The sequence below is a fragment of the Hypanus sabinus genome, chromosome 7 (genome assembly GCF_030144855.1).
Source record: "Hypanus sabinus isolate sHypSab1 chromosome 7, sHypSab1.hap1, whole genome shotgun sequence".
NCBI lineage: Eukaryota > Metazoa > Chordata > Chondrichthyes > Myliobatiformes > Dasyatidae > Hypanus > Hypanus sabinus.
Genome location: NC_082712.1, coordinates 130,410,944 through 130,432,620, shown reverse-complemented (window position 1 = coordinate 130,432,620; position 21,677 = coordinate 130,410,944). Strand labels below are relative to the sequence as shown.

General features: G+C 39.9%; 2 protein-coding genes across 12 annotated transcripts in view; both read right to left on the bottom strand.

The window, feature by feature from the left end:
- Nucleotides 1-1,927: 1,927 nt before the first annotated feature.
- LOC132397202 (myb/SANT-like DNA-binding domain-containing protein 1) lies at nt 1,928-18,468 on the bottom strand. Of its 5 annotated transcripts, none has more exons than XM_059975641.1 (5): nt 17,272-18,468; nt 16,689-16,823; nt 10,870-10,962; nt 8,152-8,244; nt 1,928-4,105 (listed from the first exon to the last, which is right to left on the bottom strand). In XM_059975641.1, the coding sequence occupies exons 1-5, from the start codon at nt 17,690-17,692 to the stop codon at nt 3,813-3,815; spliced, it is 1,035 nt and encodes a 344-aa protein (XP_059831624.1). In that variant the 5' UTR covers nt 17,693-18,468; the 3' UTR covers nt 1,928-3,812. The 5 variants fall into 5 exon arrangements, with proteins under 5 accessions (XP_059831624.1, XP_059831626.1, XP_059831625.1 ...); XM_059975643.1 differs by having other exon boundaries at nt 8,152-8,241; XM_059975642.1 differs by having other exon boundaries at nt 17,275-18,468.
- A 244-nt stretch (nt 18,469-18,712) lies between these two features.
- The window catches only part of LOC132397195 (uncharacterized), a 57,140-nt gene continuing 54,175 nt past the window's right edge, over nt 18,713-21,677 (bottom strand). For all 7 annotated transcript variants that reach the window (XM_059975622.1, XM_059975623.1, XM_059975619.1 and 4 more), the window contains one exon: nt 18,713-21,637. In XM_059975622.1, coding sequence (XP_059831605.1) covers nt 21,461-21,637 — 177 coding nt within the window. In that variant the 3' untranslated portion in view covers nt 18,713-21,460. The remainder of the gene's footprint in view (nt 21,638-21,677) is intronic.

Sequence of the window (21,677 nt, the reverse complement as noted above, 5' to 3'; positions counted from 1 at the left end):
ATAGAACCCATTAAATACTCATTTAAGAAACTCTCTTGGATGCACCTAACAAACTCTTTGTCTTGCACTAGGAAGGTCAGAGTTTATATTAGGGAAGTTGAAATCCCCAAGACAACATCTCTATTGATTTTACACCTTTCCTTAATCTGACTGTATATCTGTTCCCCAATGTCCCGGTGACTGTGTGAACCCTATGACTAAAGATCACAATTTTGATAGGACTTTTAAGAAATATCAACATTAAATACAAATGCTGCACTGATTTAACTTTAATAGTTACGATCTGGGAACTATAAGTATTTAATCCTTTATGTAAATAATCTGGTGCAGGCTACAATTCTCTCATGATTTAAGAACATAAGTGGGGCAACTTTGAAGACAAATTGATGCTGCAATTCATGAGGAAGTACAATTTGAACAAAAGTCATAAAATGTTGTTATATGTTCCAGATACTTTGCAATCACAGAAGATATGGACCTTTCTGATTAAACAGGCTTGCCTTCACCTCCAGATGCAATCAGTGTTTGGCAAAATCTGAGAATCAATCTTCAGCAGAGACCATTTTCAATCTGTCTTAAGCTTAGTGGGTTACATCAGTTCACCAATAATTTTTGCCTGTACGGACATTCATATCATACACAACGCTGCTGTGAAAGCCAGAGAGGTGTCACGTGGCTAAGTGTGGTTCAATCATTATGGTACCGGAGTAGATCCTCCATTTGCATGAAAGAATGGGTCTACAATTAATCAGTATTTTTCTCAATCTAAGCCCTTGTTTGAAATTGGTAAACAGAAACACTATATAAATCTCAGTATTGTAATGATTTACCCAAGGGTAACCCTACCAACCAACTATATTCAATTCTTGTTTGGTCTTTGTTTAAATTATTTCTCTGAATCTCTGCAGAAGTAACATTGCAAAACATCTAAGCTGTGGATTGAAACAGCTCTACTGGGAGCTGAACATTGCTCTGTTGTGTCACTCAGCTGTTTATGAATTCAGGAGGCCTGGTTCACTCTAGCAACTTCATCCTCATGAATTCAGTGGGTTCAGCCCAAGATCTGTGCACAGAATGTGTAGATACGTGCTGCATTTTTTTGAGGTGTTTGAGATTTTGCGACTTGGCAAACATCATTCGCTATTAGTGCTATTCCTAATTACTCGAGTTATTTGCGGGATATGACGCAGAATGCCACAATACTTTTCTAAATTTCCTGTCTTTCACATTAATGCTTTGATGCAATGACTGCAGGGATTAATATTTAGATTCTATATATATATACACAGATACAGATATATATATATGTTATTTAAGCAGTGACTAGAACCAAAACTGAATTGACTGATCATATCTATCAGCTAGAAATCAATTCAAAGTTTTCGTTCTCTTAATTTATGAATGCCAGTGGTGCTGAAAATGTCCTTCCTAATTACCCTAGAAATGGTGTTGCACCACTTTCTTCAACCAGCAAACTATCTGGTGAAGATTCTTCTCAGACTTGTTGGACAAGGATTTCCCAGATTTAGATTAACGAGGGTGGGGGAATGCAAATTCAGAACTTGTTGCTCTAATCCTGGACAGCATAGTGGCTTTAAGAGTTGCTGCAGTGCATTTCATTGATGACACAAAGAGCAATTAGAATATGCTACTGTTGTAGAGAGCAAATGTTCAGTACGGTGGATGGAGTGAAGTACATTGGCTGCTTTGTCTAGGATGGTGAGAAGCAGAATTTTTGTTGTAACTTAATGCATCCAGGTTTGTTGAGAATACTTCATCACATTCCTGATGTGACTTATGGATAAAGGAAATTAGGATGTCAGGAGGCAAGTCACTTGCCACAGAATACTGAACCTCGAAGTTTTTAACAGTAACCACAGAATTATGGTCCAGTTGGATGATCTAGTTATGTTTCTGGTACACTGGATTAATAAACATTTAATTCACTTTTAATAAACCAGAAGTTGGCTAGTATTTCCATTTTCATTATTTTTGTACATGAATGATAGAAGCATTCCGATGAAAGATCTCATTTAACATATACAATACTCCAAGGCTGGATCATGGAACACACTACTGTATCATAAAAGGTAACGATGCACAATGCAATGCTTGTACAGTATGCTCTACTTTGTGTAGTTTTCAGTTTTTAACTAATCAACCAGCACAAATTATTTTCTGAAAGTGGAACATCAGGAATTGAATCCAAGTAGACCAGTTGCCGGGTCTTCAGATAACATGATGAGACTTGTAACCTGACAGTTTTCATTCATGCCAATACTTGTCGATAGGTTTCATGTGCTGCTGCCAATGAGATCACTGGATTGATCATTTCAAAGCCCATCTTGTTCACTTACGCCCTTCTGGAAAGGAAATCTGTTATCCTTACCCAATCTGGCTTATGTTTGACTCTAGCATCCTCTTTCTACACCCCCCTCCCACACCCCAGCAACCCACTATGGCTGAATGTCAATTGCCTCAAGGGAAAAATCTGTAGTATGGTTTAAAATTAAGGAGGATTTAGATGGAATAGAAAACGAGGAAATGCTTTCAATTACTGATTGGGCATTGATCTGACAGCACAAATTTAATGTAACAGCCATAAATATGCGACAAAACGATGGAACTATTATGTTTAGATATGGAACCTGCTGCCTGACAGCTTAGTGGAAACACATCAATAGTACCCAAAGGAACTGGATCAACACGAACAGAATAGGGCAATGATTTCAATTGGATGACTATACTCTGGTGTACTGTTCTGGAATCCTATAACTAGGGAGCCATCATCGGTTGTCACCCAGCACAAAAATGCTAATTAGCACTGGACAGACTGATTCCTGCTCTAACTGAATAACTCCAAAATAATGGCACTCTTCCCAAAAATACTTTTGCTTAAGTATTAAGGAAATCAAAACAGAAAGCTACATTTCCCTTTTAGCACATCCCACAGTGCATTTAACCAGTAAGTTATTAATCAATCTGAGGGACAGTATTTCCCAGTGATAAAGTATTCTAAAACAGCAAAAGCAACAGATTTACCTACTGAATCAGTGTTTAGTGATTTGTGTTGTAATAAACATCACTCATCAATCTTTGCACATCTAAGCTGTCTGTTTTTCTGAAGCAATTGAACATTACAGCATCAGACTTCAGTAGCAGCCAGCTGTGAACTTCTACAAAGCAAGAAAGTGGGGGTGATAAAACAAATATTTCAAGCAAAAATTTTTTTTTGGGGTTTTATCCAAAATATACCCGAGTTCTTTCTCTTTTCAATGCTTTAACCTTCACAGTTTGCTTTTAAAGTTAAAAGTTCGCACCTCTCCGGATTCGTACTATGATAGCATTCCACAACTGCTTACAAGCTTCCGGCACTCTGTCCAATTGTTAATATGTAAATGTAAGCAACAAACATCAGCAGGATTTTCAACCATGTAGAGGGAGCTAGTTTTATCTGTGCTCCATTTTGACCTTCCCCCAATATCCAAACATGTACCTTTAAACAGATCAGTAAACTGGAGAATGATTCATGCGAATTTGCCTCCTCCCAGTCAAGCTGAGAGAACTACATTAAAACACCTAAAGGTAGAGTTCGGTTAACTTGGCTTGTTTTCATGGAACATTTAGTGTATAGAGGTTAATGGTTAGTTTAACAAGGGAATGTGTCTTCAAGTTAACTTGGTCTCTATACCCTTTTCCTTTAAACTTGGATCCTGTAGGAGCTACAGACCAGGTTAAAAAATACCGCAGCTCATACACTCCTGGTTAACATTGATGAACAGAGCACATAAGCAATGAAGAAAACGTAACTGTTAATTGTTTGAGGGAGAAGGAGTGAATATATGGGTGTTCTGACTGTGCAGCGATCTCAGATAATCCGGAGTCTGAGGCGTTTGAATCATCGAGGATCTGGAATGATCGAGCAATAGCTGGATAATCCTCAGCTCGTGCTCACGTTCCTCCCTCCGCCTCTCTTCCTCCCATTTGTAGAACCTTTCTTCAGCTTTCCTCTGATAGTCCATGAAGGTGTTGATAATGGTCCCAATGTGTCTCTGAAACATGGTTCCTCTCTTCACCTTCATCCTCTTCTTTGGCACCGAGCAATCTATAAAAAGACAAAAGTTATTAATCAGATTACATGGGAGGAAAAACTTGTATTTACTATATATCGTGATGCAAGTAAGTACAGGATATCACAAAGATATTATTAAGACATAATTATAATGTACGAAGGGCAGGAAACAATGTGCCCACAAACACCCATAAACAACAATCTGAGGACAAAAATAATCTCATAATCAGGTTTATTGTCACGAAATTTGTTGTACTCAGGCAGCAGACAGTGCAAGACATAAAAAAATAATGTAAGTTACACTAAGAATATATAAAATCTAAAATATTGCAAAAAGAGAGCAAAATAGTGAGGTAGTGTTCATGGGGCCATTCAAAAATCTGATAGCAGAGAAGAAGCTGTTCCAAAAATGTGTCTTATGTGTCTTCAGGCTCCTGTACCTCCTCCCCAATGGTAGTAATGAGAAGAGGGCATATCCTCGATGGTGAGAGTCCTTCATGTTGAGCTGCCCCTTTTAAAGATATCCTCAATGATGGGAAGTCTAGTGCCCATGATGGAGTTGGCTAAGTCTGCAGCTTTTTATGATACTGAGCATTGGAACCTCCATACCAGAAAGTGATGCAACCAGTTAAAATGCTCTCCATCATACATCTCCGGAAATTTGTAAAAGTCTTCGGTGACATGCTAAATCTCCTCAAACTCCTCATGAAATATAACCGCTGATGTGCCTTTTTTGTCATTGCGTCAATATGTTGGGCCCAGGATAGATCTTCAGAGATGTTGATGCCCAGGCACTTGAAGCTGCTCACCTTTTCAAAGTCTGATCCCTCGAGGAGGACTGGTGTGCCTTCTCCTGACTTCCCCTTCTTGAAGTGCACCATCATTTCCTTGATCTTGCTGATGTTGAGTGCACAATTGTTGTTGCAACACCACTCAACCAGCTGACCCATCTCATTTCTGTACACTTCCTTGTCACTTTCTGAGGTTCTGCCAACAACAGCTGTGTTATCAGCAGATTTATAGACGGTGTTTGAGCTATGCCTAGCCACACATTTATGAGTGCAAGAGAGTAAAGCATTGGGCTAAGCACGTATCCTTGAGGTCCGCTAGAGTTGACTGTCAGAGGTCATCTCCAATCCAGCTTGACTGTAGTCTCTCTATGAGAAAGTCAAGGACTCAGATGCATAACTATTTTAGTTATGTTATCCTTATGGACCTAGACATTGGACAGAAATGATCCATGGGATTGATTACATTTACCTGAGACAACAGGGTAAGGAGTTGATTTAAATGTCTCAACCATGACCTGCTCATTATTTCAGTGACCTATCAAGACAGAGTGGTCAGGCCACTGGAGGGTGACGGAAACCATTAAGTCCTGTCTGTGTCGCCACCTCACCACTGCAAGAAACGATTTTGATCCTGACCTCTGCATCTGGAGTTTTTAATGTCCTCCCCACCTCCGCATGCTTTTCTTCTCTGGAGAGGAAATATGCACTTGTATGAGTAACAAGATTTTCCTTACTCCCCTCCTCCATTACCTACTTTATTTTGAGTAAGGGGGAGGTTTGTTCATAGTGCTTCAGTAATTAAAGGGCACCACACTATTAGAACCCGGCTCAATGCAGGGCAGAGGGATTTCTGGCTGTCATCGTGCCAGTCAAGGTTTTCATTTTCCTAACATTTTCTGGCATCACAATTCAGCCCTGCAGTATCAATATAATTCAAAGTACAAACTTCATCTTCAGGTTGAGTTTCAATGTTTTTGCCGGGTTTTGGCTACCCACTCCAAGCCTGATAGGAACCAACTATGGGGGTCACATGCAGACGGGAGAGGAATATGCTCCCTGACCTGGGGCTGAACATTAAGGCTCAGGTCAGGTCAGATCAGACCAAGCTACATTATTACATTGCCAGCACTGCTCAGGCAAGCAACAACTACTTCAAGTTTGTGGTGAATAACACATATGAACTTATTTTCAGTGACTTTTAAGTCGAGTATAAAACAATTTATCACCCTATATTGAATTGGAATGAAATGCGGTCAGTTTGAATTTTGATTTTTATCAGACCTGTTCTCTCCTCACCAGCTATCCTTATTTACTCCTAGACAATGATCGCATTTCCCGTGAATTCTTGCTATTACAGAGCTACCATTGAAATGGCATTCCTTTTCCTGAGATCTCAGACTTCCCTCGACCTCAAATACAGCCCAGTAAGCGCCTTGACTGCATTGCCCATGAAGGTCAGGGTTATGGCTCCAGTCACAGGATGTAGTTGCTAATCTTTACCACATCTTACACACTGCTGCAGACATCGTGGCTGCTCTCCATGCCCCAGAGAGCCAAACAGAAAGCAGATGATGACTTCTCCCTTTCACTGCTCTAAACTTAAGCAGAGAAAAATAATTTTTCTCTGTCCACAGAAGCAGGCACTGCCACTTGTCTCCGTCACAGGCTTTCTGAAAATATAAAGCCTGCATTTGTGTCCTTACAGTCATCTGCTTTGCAACTCCAATCAAGAATGCCTTCCTGCAGCTTTGAGAATCCCCATGTCCACCATGCTTCTTGCAGCCACCTGCTCCTCCAAATCCCTTTAGTCACACTCTGACCCCATCTTCCATTCATTAAGTAGCAGCACTTTCCTGCAGCTGGAAGAGTGCAGTTTTTATTCTGATCTGTCACTAGCATAGCTGGCTGCAATGAGTGCAGTTCAGAGCTCCATTACGTCCCCTCAGGACAATCACAGGGAAAACCTGACCATGACATTCTGTGAATTTCACAGCTCAAGTTTTCACTCTTTACTCAACTTTCGCAATAATATTTATTGCTCAAAATGTGGTGTGAAGCAATTTCCGAGTCTGCAACTCTTAGTTCAATTTCATGGTCCAAGGAAACCTGCAGTGCTAAACCTGTTCAGAACTGAGAAAGTCAAAATAAAACCTCTGTCTTCTAATCTTCATTGGGAATGGGTCAACTTCAATAAAATTTTGCCTCACAGAACTACCCTCTCATCCCAATAATCAAAGTGTTGCATTGCCTCAGGCTCAAGTACATTAATTCTTGGGTACGGCGGACAAAAGATCCTAACTCAAACAATTACTTTTAACAGGTTTAGGCTGCCTTTTACTTATTAGGCGGTCCCTTGGGTGGAGAGCAGGGTGAGGTGGTGAGGGAGTCTAGAATGCTTCCAGTTCAGTTTGTGGATTTTCTGGTGAACTACAAGCCCCACAAGTAAGCAATTAGGGATGTTGCCCCCACTGCCATCTTACAGTGTTTCTGCGAGTTCCCAAAAGACAGAGATAAGGTCCATAATACCATCTCAAATGCTCCTCCTCCATTTGGATTCCCATGAACTGGTTATATCTTTTTCAAACAACTTTGAGAACATCCTTTTAGTATTTCTCTCACCACCAGTAATCACTTGCCTTGATGTCGTTCTGTGCAGTGTGTCTGTTTCAAGAGTTTTGTGTCAAATACAGTTTCAATATAGCCTTCCACTTGGAATCGGCTGCATGTAGTGACAGCCTTGATGCTGGGGGAGCACGGTGACAGAGCATTTTGTGCAGTCAGGGTTGTGAGTTTAGATACACTTAGCATGCTGTTCTGTTTTAAAGGCGACCACATGCACTTTCATAAATCAATGATAAAAACCAAAAGGATTTATCATTTTTCTCTCCTTAGCACAGTACTGTTAAGGAAAGGAAAACTGTACCTTCTGATTTCAGTGTTAGGTTCCACATTCCATGATGTTAATGATGACAAAAGTATTTTGTTTAGTTCGGAGAACAGTGACAATACATAGGGACTTTAAACCATGTCAGTTCATTTCTAACGAAAGTACTAGCACTGCTCAAATTGACAAGCCAGCAATACCCCAAGAGTTAGGCAAGGAAAGATCAAGCTGGAACTGCCAAGGCAGAAGTGGCAGCCTTGAGCCAAATGGTACACCAATATTATGGGATGTTAAGTGACTGGAGAGAATACGAAAAGAAAGTAACATGTCATTTGTCACAGTCAGTATCTTATTTTCACTGTACTATTCCTATCCATAATGTTGATCATTTTCCAGGTTCATACCATGCTCATGTTCAGTCCTTTTTCTGCTTGCAGTGACAGGGTCCTCTGAGCTTGTGCTCATTGTTTCTTCTTCTATGGGAGCTTCTGTGTCTGCTAAATAAGTAATCAATAACAGTAAATTATCCAGCCCCATTACAGCACAACATTATTCAACCAAGCAACTCTCAAATGAAATTAAAAGGGATCAGTCTCATTTGTAACCAATGCCATTGAGCTGGAATGTCAACAGATGCAGCCATAATTTAATCCAAAAAACTCAATAATTGAATTAAAACTGTGTCTTACTTGAAAATAGTTCGTTATAGGAAGTAACATTAATTCTGCACTCTTGCAAATAGCAAATCCTAATCTGTTCTCAGTATAGATTACATGTTCCAGGTTTCAAGGCCCAAGCACTGTTACAACATTTCTCCTTTGCATTTCACTTGTTTTATCTTCTATTCAATTTTGTTTTATCAGAAAAAAAAACAAAGTTTTGCACATTGGACAATGAACACCATGAATTCAATTGACACAGTGATTCAATAAGGATCCAAACAGTATAATGAAGTGATTAAGAGTGGAGGAGTCATGTACTTGCCACTAGAGTTGACATCCTTACCATCACAGCAACTTGGAGGTAAATGCCCTCCAAACTGCATATTGACTCCAGGAAAAACAAGTGCCCCCTCCATCCTTTTGTCATTAATATCTCTAGTTAGCACAATTTCAACATTAAGGTTCCTGGGCATGATTATTTCACAGGATCTCAGGTGGGAGAATCATTAACAAAAAGACTTGGCAGAGGATGCGCTTCTTGCGCCATTTGGTAAAATTCCAACTTCCCCAGAACATACTGCTGCAATTCTACTGGAACATCCTCACAGCAACCATTACTGTGTGGTTCGGTGCAGCATCCTCTCACAGTACATGTAAAAACTACAGTGACCATCGTCAGAGGTGGAAATGGGTAAGGCCGGCTAACAGGGCTCTGGTGAACCTGTACAGGCCAATCCCCTGTACAGTGGATGGCAGAAACATTGATGAACTCCAACCGTACCATCAACTTCAGAGGATGATGGAGATGGGAGGTCATCGATGGCCTCTGCTCCACTTAGGGCCTAAGTAAGTAACAGTGAACTATCAGGTCAGCAGAAATCATTGCAGTCTATCATCACTGCAGGACTTGTATATGTCCAGGACAAAGGAATAGGCTGGAAAACTCAGTGTAGATGCAACTTGCTGAGTAAAATACTTTTCCAAAAGCTCCCTTCTGTAAAGTGCTATAGGGCTATTAAAACAGTTAATCTGATCAACCATACTGGTTAGCCCCCATCCTTTCTATCACCCACATTACTGTACTACACAGTAAACACTTCAAACCACTTTTTATAAGGCTGTTTACATTGGAAATGCATGCTGGTATTTATGTATTTATCCACATTTTATTCCAAATCTGTCCTTTAACTAACTTTATTTTTATACAGTTCTTTATTATAATTGTTTTTCATTGCATGTCGTGCCCTGACCAACATACCACAGTAAATTCCTAAGACATGTAAAAAATATTAATTGACTGCAATCCATCATCACTGTAGAACCTCTATGTGTCCAGGATAAAGAAGTGGGATTGCCAGCCTGAATGTTGATCTTTGCAACACCCTCTTATCACTTGTGCATACACTACTTGCCAATCTCATTTACAATCTAAGTAACTTGGACGAAGGGGCTGAATGTACTGTAGCCAGATTTGCTCGTGATACAACAATAGATGGGAAAGCAATCTGTGATGAGCAGAAAGTCTGAAATTGGATGTGTTTAGGTTAAGTGAATGGGTAAATCATGAGGATTGAAAGGGGGCTATGGAATGCTGTCAGACTGGAGGACACAGGGGTCCTCGTACATCAAACAGGGATCGGCATTTCCAATACAGAAATTAATTATGGAATGAATCATTAGCCTTTATTGCAAGTCTTACTATAGACAGACAATGCTGTTGGAAAGACCACACCTAGGGTAATGCATACTGTTTTTGTCTTCCTAATGAGTATATATTTGCATAAAAGCATTTAGAGAAGGTTCATTCAGTTGATTCATGGGATAAAGAGCTTATCTTATGAACATGTTGTGCCTATAATGATTGGAACTAGGAAAAATGAGAGCTGATTTTGAAGCGTACAATAATCTAAAGGGTGCCAAGAAGAATTTCCCCCTTGTACTGTATTTATTAACTGGATGAATAATTTCAGAATATCGGTTCACCTACTCACTGTTTAAAATAAGGATGAACTTCTTTCCTTAGAGGCTTATGAATCTTTGCAACTCTCTATCTCAAAGTACTGTGGAATTATGCCAGTCATTAAAGGCTGAGGCAAGCGGAATTATTGAATTAAAGGGGAATCAAGGATCATTGTGAACTGGCAAGAAAGTGTAGTTGAGGCTGAGAGTGGATTAATTATCACCTTAATGGATGGCAGAAGAAGTCATAGAGAATTTCTGCTTCTTTTCTGCACATGCAGTACATAATGTAGAATGTGATAAATACTTGGTCAGGAAGTGTAAAGAGACTTATGAGAAATGGAAGAATTTTCACTCAAGAACTTTAGTAAAGAGGGAAGATTGAACATCTCTTAATATCTACATGGTAACTTTTTCATCTCTTTCTGGGCTACCAAAGTTTCACTGAAATGCCCAGGACAGGTGTTCTTTTCATTGTTTATCAAACAACATGACACATACCTGTAACACCTTCTGCTCCTGACTGTGGTTGAGGCAGAACTTCATCCTCTTCCTCATCTCTGCTGATGGTTGTGACTGGTTGGGCACAGCAAGCTGTGGGAGTTTATCATAAAGTGTGTGAGTGCTCAGGCAAATTTCATAGCAATTATCATCTGTTGTGACTGTGAAATGAGTCACTGGAACGTTACTAAATCCAGTTGATTGGTATGTTTTTTTTATTTATCCTTGTAAGCAAGCATTCTTCTGGAGAACCTCTTAGTAGAGTCTCCCTAAATTCGAACTACATCAAGTTATTATACCTTTTTTTAAAAAAAAGAGACCAGGTGATTTAATACAATTTCAGTATCTACAATGACATAATTTTCTTCAATATTTTGACAAATGGTTCCATTGAATAATGGTCACAATGCGAGCACACAGTAACTAACAAGACGCCTCCTAATTTTCAAACATTTTTGTTGGCACAAAGTAATTCACACAGTTGGTGTAAAAAGTTTCCAAGGACAAAGAAACCAGACACCCAAAATTAGTGTTGTGAGGGCTGAATCTACAAGTACAAACAATTCCAATTATTGACAGACCAATATGACTGTAACCATGTTTGATGTGCTGGATTTCAAAATCAACCTGGCCTGGATGTTTCCTTGATCTTGGTCACAATGATGTAACTTAGCCAGTGATGCCTGGTTTGATGTATGTCAATTAAAATACTCCCATTATCTCACTTAATCAGCCATCTCTCTTCAGCAGCCAGCCTCCTGCCGTGTGCCAGTAGCTTGTGCTCTGTAGACAGTTCATATCAAACCAATTGTTGCTTGCAATTAAGAACTTAAGATTCATTCATGTTTAAATTAATGTCTTGTTTCACTCAATCGATTCTGTAACTCGTGAATCCCTAACAGAGCCTTTCCCCTAATTTAAAATTTTGCCAGAGAGACCAGAAGCAGAAGCAAGGTGAACTCAAGATATACCTTCAAATAATATATGTAAATATATATGTACACGTCGGTACTAATGACATAGATAGGACAAGGAAGAAGGTTCTGTTACAGAAATGTGAGCAGCTAGGGGTCAAATTAAAAAACAAAACCTCAAGGGTAATAATCTCTGGATTATTACCTCAGCCACGAGCAAATTTGGCTAGGTAAAATAAAATTATGGAGTTAAACGCGTGGCTCAAAGACTGGTGTGGGAGAAGTGGGTTTTGCTTCTTGGGACACTGGCACCAGTACTGGGACAGGAGAGAACTGTTCCGGAGGGACGGGCTTCACCTGAACCAGGCTAGGGTTAGTGTCCTGGCGAATCTTATAACTAGGGCTGCAGAGAGGTCTTTAAACTAACTAGTGGGGGGGGGGGGGGGGAGGATTCTAGAGAGCAAATAATTAAAAAGACAATGGAGAAGGTAATGGATGTAGGTAAAAGTGGAGGAATAAAAAGACAGAGTGTGTCAGGAGGGGAAAGAATGTACGGAGATAAGTGTAAAACTGTACAAAAGGAAAAGGTAGGAAATAAGTGTCAAACATATTTGAAAGTCCTTTATTTGAATGCACGTAGTATTAGGAATAAAATTGATGAGTTGACGGTACAAATAATTACATATAGTTATGATATTGTGGCAATTACAGAAACATGGCTGCAGGGTGACCAGGACTGGGAATTAAACATACAAGGGTATTCGACAATTAGGAGAGACAGGCAAGAAGGAAAAGGAGGTGCGGTGGCCATGTTAATAAAGCAAGAAATCACTGCAATAAAGCGAAATGATATTGGCTCAAAGGATCAGGATAACGAAACAATTTGGGTAGAAATAAGAAATAGTAAAGGGAAAAAAGCAGTGGTGGGAGTAGTCTATAGGCCTCCAAACAGCAGTAACTCAGTTGGTCGGAGCATAAATCAGGAAATAGTTGGGGCTTGTAATAAGGGAACAGCTATAATTATGGGGGATTTTAACTTTCATATTGACTGGACTAATCAAGTCGGACACGGCAGCCTTGAAGAAGAGTTTATGGAGTGTATTCGGGATGGGTTCCTTGAACAATACGTTACTGAGCCGACAAGGGGGCAAGCAGTCTTAGATCTGGTCCTGTGTAATGAGACAGGACTAATAAAAAATGTCCTAGTAAAGGATCCCCTTGGAATGAGTGATCATAACATGGTCGAATTCCATATTCAATTAGAGGATGAAAGGGTTGGATCTCAAACAAGCGTACTGAGCTTAAATAAAGGAGACTATGATGGTATGAGAGCAGATTTGCTTAAGATGGATTGGGAAAATAGATTAAAGGGTAGATCGGTACTTGATCAGTGGTGTATATTTAAGGAGTTATTTTACAACTATCAAGAAAAATATATTCCACTGAAGAAAAAAGGGTGTAAAAGAAAAAATAGTTATCCTTGGCTAAATAAAGAAATAAAGCAAAGTATACAACTAAAAAGAAAGTTATATAAGGTAGCTAAATCTAGTGGGAAGATTGAAGATCGAGAAGCTTTTAAAGATCAGCAGCAAATAACAAAAGAATTGATTAAGAAGGGGAAGATAGATTATGAAAGTAAATTGGCGAAAAACATAAAAGCAAATAGTAAGAGTTTTTATAGTTACATAAAAAGAAAAAGCGTAGCTAAAGTAAATGTTGGTCCCCTAGAAGATGAGACCGGGAAACTAATGGTAGGGGACATGGAGATGGCGGAAACACTGAACCAATATTTTGTATCAGTTTTTACAGTAGAGGACACTCAAAATATCCCAACACTGGATAAACAGGGGGCTCTAGGGGGAGAGAAGCTAACTACGATTCAAATCACCAAGGAAATGGTACTTGATAAATTAATGGGACTGAAGGTGGATAAATCCCCTGGACCGGATGGCTTGCATCCTAGGGTATTAAGGGAAGTGGCGGTCGGGATTGTGGATGCATTAGTAATAATTTTTCAAAACTTGCTGGACTCAGCAATGGTCCCGGCAGATTGGAAAAATGCTAATGTAACTCCTTTATTTAAAAAGGGCAATAGACAGAAGGCTGGGAATTATAGGCCAGTTAGACTAACATCTGTGGTTGGCAAAATGTTGGAATCGATAATTAAGGAAACAGTAACAGGCTATTTGGATAAACATAGCTTAATAGGAAAAAGTCAGCATGGCTTTACAAAAGGGAAGTCATGTTTGACAAATTTGTTGGAGTTCTTTGAGAACATAACATATAGGGTAGATAAAGGGGAACCAGTGGATGTGATGTATTCGGACTTCCAAAAGGCATTTGACAAGGTGCCACACCAAAGATTATTCCTTAAAGTAAAAAATCATGGGATTGGGGATAATATTCTGGCATGGGTGGAGGATTGGCTTTCTAACAGAAAAGAGAGAGTTGGGATAAATGGTTTATTCTCAGACTGGCAGTTGGTGACTAGTGGTGTTCCGCAGGGGTCGGTGTTGGGACCCCAACTCTTTACAATCTATATTAATGATTTGGAGAAAGGGACTGAGTACAACGTATCGAAGTTTGCTGATGACACAAAGATGTGAGGGAGCGTAATGAGTGCAGAGGACATTGAAACCCTGCAGGGGGACATAGATAGGCTGAGTGATTGGGCAGACATTTGGCAGATGAAATATAATACTGACAAGTGTGAGGTCTTGCACTTTGGCAGGAAAAATAATAGAGCAAGTTATTATCTAAATGGAGAGAAACTGGAAAGTGCTTCTGTGCAAAGGGATCTGGGGGTCCTGGTGCAGGAAACACAAAAAGTTAGTATGCAAGTGCAGCAGGTGGTCAAGAAGGCCAATGGAATGCTGGCTTTTATTGCTAGGGGAATGGAGTATAAGAACAGGGAGGTCTTACTGCAGTTGTACCGGGTATTGGTGAGACCACACCTGGAGTACTGCGTGCAGTTCTGGTGTCCATATTTAAGAAAGGACATACTGGCTCTCGAGGCAGTGCAGAGAAGGTTCACTAGGTTAATTCCGGGGATGGGTGGGTTGATGTATGATGAGAGGTTGAGTAGATTGGGACTCTACTCATTGGAGTTCCGAAGAATGAGAGGCGATCTTATTGAAACATATAAGATTGTGAAGGGGCTTGATCGGGTGGATGCGGGGAAAATGTTCCCAATGATGGGTGAAACTAGGACTAGGGGGCATAATCTTAAAATAAGGGGATGCCGTTCCAGGACTGAGATGAGGAGAAACTTCTTCACTCAGAGGGTAGGGGGCTGTGGAATTTACTGCCCCAGAGAGCTGTGGAAGCTACTACACTCAATAAATTCAAAACGGAGATAGACATTTTCCTGGATAAAAATGGCATTGGGGGATTCGGTGAGTGGACATGAGGCTAGATTTAGATCAGCCCTGTGATCTCCTGGACCAGTTTTCGATAGCCTGGATGGGTCAGAGAGGAATTTTCCAGATTTTTTCTCCTCAATTGGCAAATCGTTTTTTTTCCCCCCGGGTGATCACATGGGTTTGGGCGGGATGAATAATAAAATAAAATGGGCGGCATGGTGCCCTGTTGGTTGGCACTGTTGCCTTGTGGGATTCAGTGAAAACTAGAGTTAAGATTGGATCAGCCATGATCTTGTTGAATGGCGGAGCAGGCTTGAGGGGCTGATTGGCCTACTCCTGCTCCTATCTCTTATGTTCTTATGTAAATCACTTCTTTTCTAACACTTTTTTTCCCTCTCACTTCTCCTTCATTGGGGCACAGTTCCATTGGAAATGGTGCCCTACATAACCTGAACTTCAAAATGCATTGGCCAAATCTGCTCGTAAGACAAGTCCTTCATTCCAATGGAAAGTGGTGTGCTTTGATACCTTGCCCAATAAACACTATATATCTTCAGTGTTACTTCCAAATTTCAATCCATATAGACTCCCCAAATCCACATTCATACATCTGTATTATTGCCAGGCTCCCCAAGTAGGAACTCTCAATCAAATTTCTTTTCTGGAACAAATTGTACCAAGGTGTACAGTACATCCCTCCCCAGTGTCCTGAACAAGATGGTAGCTCAGCACAGACAGGGGATGAGACATCAGACATTCTAGGCAGAACAACTGTTACTTTTAGTTATACTGCAGACTCTGACCAGCAAATTCAGCACATCGCAGGTTGGGGATCAACATAAGTTTAAATCCTATTGCAGAAGATCTTGGCAGACACCAGCTTTATGGCTAAATCTGATAGAGCAAGCAAACAGATAAACAGTTAACCTCAAAATGTCTACAGAACAAAATAACTCACAAATAAAATGATGATTATCTGTATATATTGTAAGGTAGTGTAGACTACACATGGGTGGAAATATTATCAAAATATTAGAGATATGTTAGAACTTTTGCAACCTTTAACTATGAATCAAATCATAAAATATGAAATTAAATAAGTGCTGAAAATATAGAGTTTGTAAAATAAATTGGAATATTCTGCTACATTCTGTCATTGGGTTTCAAAATAATTAACTGTGCAGTCTTTTGATACAATTTTAGAGCTAAGTAATAAGACTTTTCTTTAAAAGGGCATAGTTTCAGGATGTATATTGTATAATTTCTCTTACATTAAATGGACCTATTTTATTCTATAATTGCCACTGCTTTTCGATGATCTGGTTATTATTGTATTTGAGGAATAGAAGAAACAGCCCTGTCAAAAAAGTGAAAGCAAGTTTCTTTGGCCAAAAGAGATTATTTCTCTTCTAAACGTTCTAAACATGTAGGGTCAACGTTTTGAATGCCAATGCAAACTACACTTGATTGCCCCATCAGATGCAAATGCCATGGGTTGACACGGGTAGGACATTGCGGTCTCTATCCACTGGAATTTACTTACAAATGCAACCAAAAAAAGAGGCCAAATTCTTAGCTTGAAAACCATGCAACGTTGTCCCGCAATTCCCCGAAACGTCCTCCCTGTAATCACCACTCCTCACAGTAACATGCCTTCGAAGCATTGGTAATCTGTGCTCTGAATATCAGAAAAAATAATTTTCAGGGTGTATGCGGAGAACGTTCAATAGAACATGCAACTCCAGAGGAGAGTCTGATATATTAAACATAAGGACTGGGGAGTAAAGATTTTTAACTGTTAAGTTGGTGTAGTTTTTAACTATGATTTTAATATTCAATGTTCTATCTTTTCGACAAACATATTTTCTGGCACTGCAAGTAATTTCAGATCTCTAGGTTTGCGTGAAGTAGGAGAATATAAAATTCTGAATTCCATACACCGAAGAGCATAATATTCTCGGACGCCTAATACGCGCCCTTAAACCTGTGTTCGATACCTCCTTAGTTGCCGTTTCCGTCACCACATTTTGTAAAACTGTACCATTACGGTTAATTTAATTTTAAAAAACATACGTTAAAATTAAGCAATTAATTATTAATTTCCCCACTGGAAATTAATTACTGGCTACCTGTAATGTTTTCGGAGGCTGAAGAGACCGGGGGCAGTGCATTTTGTAATTTCCCTTCCTCTTCCTCTTTGATGACCACATTAAGGAAGGTTCTGCCCTGAACTCCCTCGGTCTGGGGATTACGACAGCCTAACACTGCATCAATTTCATTGTAGAACCGCATGGATTTGCACAGCCTGCCGGATTTCCTTTGGTTCACCATGATCCTGTATTCGTATTTCAGGTTCTTCACTTTGGCCCGGCATTGCTTCCAATCGCGATTGACCCCTAATTCTTTAAGGTTGTTGGAGATCCTCACGAACACATCTTTATTCCTCACTGTTCCGGCCAGCTGATCCTGAATGGACCTGTCTTTCCAAATGGACAACAATCCTTTGATCTCTTGGTCGCCCCAGTTCTTACTCGCTCTCCTTGCCATCCTTGAGGTCACCGGTGACCATTCGGTTTATTCACGATTTAAACAAAAACTGGCAAAGCAGAAAAAAAATCGGAAAGAAGTCGTGAGCTCAAAGGAAGGTTTATCATAATGGTGGAGGAGGAGGAGTGAGTGGTGTTGGCCCGGACACAAAACAGAGCTCAACACTTGGAGAATGCGTCACTAGGTAATCCGACGCTGCAGCCGAATGCTGATTAGCCACGTCCACGGGGGCTGGGACACGCAGCTCACTCTTTCACCTCGGTGTTCAGGGAATGCAGCACGCAGGGAGACAATCTGCTATCTTGGTTCATAACTCTATGCTGGGCGCAGATGAATTAACAGAATTCCCGTAAAGCGGGAGTTCAAAAGGGAAGCAAATCGCACCGCCATTGAGCACATTTACATGGAGCACTGTAGCAGAAAAGCAGCATACGTCGTCGTGAATCTCCACTATCCAGGCCATGCTCTCTCTCTCAGATGCTGCGAAGGGACCCCACGCCACCAGGTTCGGGTTCTCCAACTATCAGGCCAGATGGGATGATTTCACTCGACTTCACTCACCCCGTCACTGAACAGCCTGTGGACTCTTCATCTCATGTTCTCGATGTTATTGTTTATTTTTTTCTCTCGCTTTTTGTGTTTGCATAGTTAATTGTTTTCCGTCCTGTTGGGCGCGGCCTTTCGTTGATTCTATTGTGTGTCTTGCATTTTCTGTGAATGCCCGCAAGAAAAAGAATCTCATATATGTACTTTGAGAATAAATTTACTTTGAACATTTTCAATTCTTATTCCTTGTCAAGTCAAACGTGTTTGGACTTATTGCGGTCGATTAGTTGCATGAGGCTGGGGCGTCCTTTTGTGTGCTGATAGTAATATTGAAACAACGTCATGTTGATACTACTTAAAATAGATGAAAAGTTTAACATGATGGGGGTTTGAACACTAGATACATGCAACACATTTCACTCCTGCTTTCTCCAGTTAAGTATTTTAATATTCTACATTCTGGAATCCGTGCAACATCCAAAAAGTAGGCGTTACACGGATGAAGATCACATTAACATGGTGTTAACCTAGTCTGACAACAACGTCAATATCAGTCATAAATAATAATGGACATTTTGGTGTAGAAATTAATGCACTTTTTTCTGGTCAATAACACAATGCTGAGATTTTAGAACAATTTTTAATCACATCAAGGGACGAAACAACGCTGCCCCAACGGTTTCGCTCTGCCAAATAAAAGTAAATTTGACTTGACAGCCGGGAATGTTATGTTGCAACTTAATTACACACTGGTTCAGCCTCACGTGGAGCATACTGTTGCAGTAGGACGGATGTAATTGCATTGGAGAAGATGCAGAGCAGATTAACCAGATGTTTCCTCGATTAGAGCATTTCAGTTATAAAATTGGAGAGGCTGGGTTTGTTTTCTCTGGAGGAGGGACAATTGTTTGAAATATAGTAACAGTAATTCCATAAAAATAACTACACAGCTTCAATGAACTTAATGGCTTAAATCGTATGCGTTGCATACATTTACACATACAATACCTTACTACAAAATTAATAGTTAAAAACCCCCAGCTCTCCTCCCAATCTACTCTTTATATTGGCCCTTGTTCGTACCCTCCCCTTTCTCTGGCTCTCAATCACCTTCCCTCTTTCTCTCTCTCTCTCTCTCTCTCCTCACTCCTCCCTGTTCGTGTCTCGCAACCAATGTCTGCCTCTCTTTCAAATCAACTATTCTGCCACCTTCCTTCACTTCTGAGCTGTAGGCTCTCCAAATACTGGACAAGAAGTAGCACATGTGGAGAAGTACAAGGTTCAACTAGGCTCAGTTTGACTACCTGGAAGTTCTGGGAGAAGCCCTAGTGTTGCTAAGGACACACAGTGCAGGGGTGGGGAAGGGAGGAGGGTGCAATAGCTTGTAAAAAAATAGTTGCAATCAAAATCTGAAAAACAAGCATTATATCCATTACTTGCTTTTATTTTTCTTGTTTGTTCTAATTTGTACACATCATTTATGAAATCACTGTTATATTCAGTCTCATCATTAAATAACTTCAACTTGGGCCAGTATGCATTGAATGCCAGAGCAAGTTTTAATTATCCTGTATTTGATCTCCATTCCAGATACTAATTGTGCTTCTTCAGACATGGAAGAAGCTGAATTATTTTGTGTGAAATGCTAGCAGTTAGTATTCAACAAGGCTCATGAGTTTAAAATTTGACAAACCGGAAACGTGTGAGGCTGGAGGCCAAAGACACCCTGTTCTGAGGTTAAAGGACATGGATCAGTGGATGGGAAGTAGGAACAGGGCTCGTTCTACTCTTGCTATGTTGCCGCTGGAATGTGTGGCAACACTTGCAGGCTGTTTCCAGCACATCCTCGAGTGTGTTGGTTGTTAATGAAAATGCCGTATTTCTCTGACATTTCAATGTAGATGTGACAAATCTGAATCTTGACCTAGAGTAGTTTATTACTCTGAACTCTGGGAACCCTTAATTTAAGATACCAACACTTAGTGTGGCACTTTGTCAAATACCTTTTTAAAAATGAAATACACATTTGCTGTTTAGCTTTAATCTACCTTGCTATTTATCTTCAGTATTGTCAAGAAGCTCTATCAGATTGGTCAAGCAAATATTCCTCTTGAACGTTTGCCACTTCTGTAATAATTGACTCCAATATTGAATCTGACCTGAGAACTTCCTGAATCAAGGTGTTAAATTTGTTCCCTTCCAATCTCCTGGGTTGGTTTCTGAATCTAGAGAAACATTTACTGCTACCTTTTTGAAAAACAGGACTTACAATTTTTTTTAATGTTTCTATTCTCTTCCTTAATTTCTTATAGAAACCTTTTTCATTATTCATACAAATTTATTCTATCTTTTTTCAATCATTTTCTGTACCAAATCAGAACAGACATTTAAAAGATACAGCCCTCAAGAACAAGTCAGAAGGTAGAAAATCTCTGCTCATAAAAGCAAATATGTATTAAAAAAACTGACACAGTGCCACTGAAGCATTTACCTTTGTAACTTTAGTTTTCTAAGTGCCTGCCTAGAAACAAAATTGTACTCATGCTGAGTTCAGCTGCAGCAATGGTATGGCATGATAATTGGCACTGGTATGCTGGTGATGAGAAATAAGTAATGATTCCTTTTCAGATTGTTGCTTGAATGTGTCTGTATGTGATGATCAGGTGAGAACAGCAAGAGTTCTGGCTGCAATATCTCCACAAGTAACTTACAAACACTGAAAATTTAGGCTCACATATTAATCATTTTGGTTTCATTCACTTACTGGCAAAGCAGCAATTAAAATGCTCCCGCTCCGTTACAGGTCTCATTTGAGACCAGTTAAGAGTAAACCTCATTAATGGATAAAGGGACACATCCGTGTAAGCCTAGATATGGAGGACTTATCTTCCCTGAACCAGATAGATTTATATTATAATCTGGAAATTTCATGGTAGCTTTCTATGCCAGATTTATCTATACATTTCCCAGCTGCTGTGATGGGATTTGAACTCGTCATCCCTGAACAATAGTGGTTGAACTCTAATAGTGACTTCACACCAGTTCAGTAACAAATATGTTGTTACATGTACTCTACTCCACCAATTATAACCATTCAGTCAAATCAGCTGTATAGAATCCATACCCCAACATGAGGCAGTAGCTTCAAACACAATGTATAAGGGGAATAGCACCAACAATAGATTCAGTCAAGGCCCTCTAACCTTCAGAATCTTGGTTCAGTTAATATCTCTCTTCAGGTAAGCTCATGCTACCTGCCCAAGATTCATAGATGGGGTATGGCTCAGGTGTCACCCTGTTTAGCACAGTCCCGTCTTCTTCAGGGTTATGGTCATCCTGACCAGCTGAAGTCACAGGCAATGTGATGCTTGGGTTCAACAGATTCAGAACAGACATCCTCTGAACAGATGTTAAGGTAAATACAATAAGGGTGAGAGAT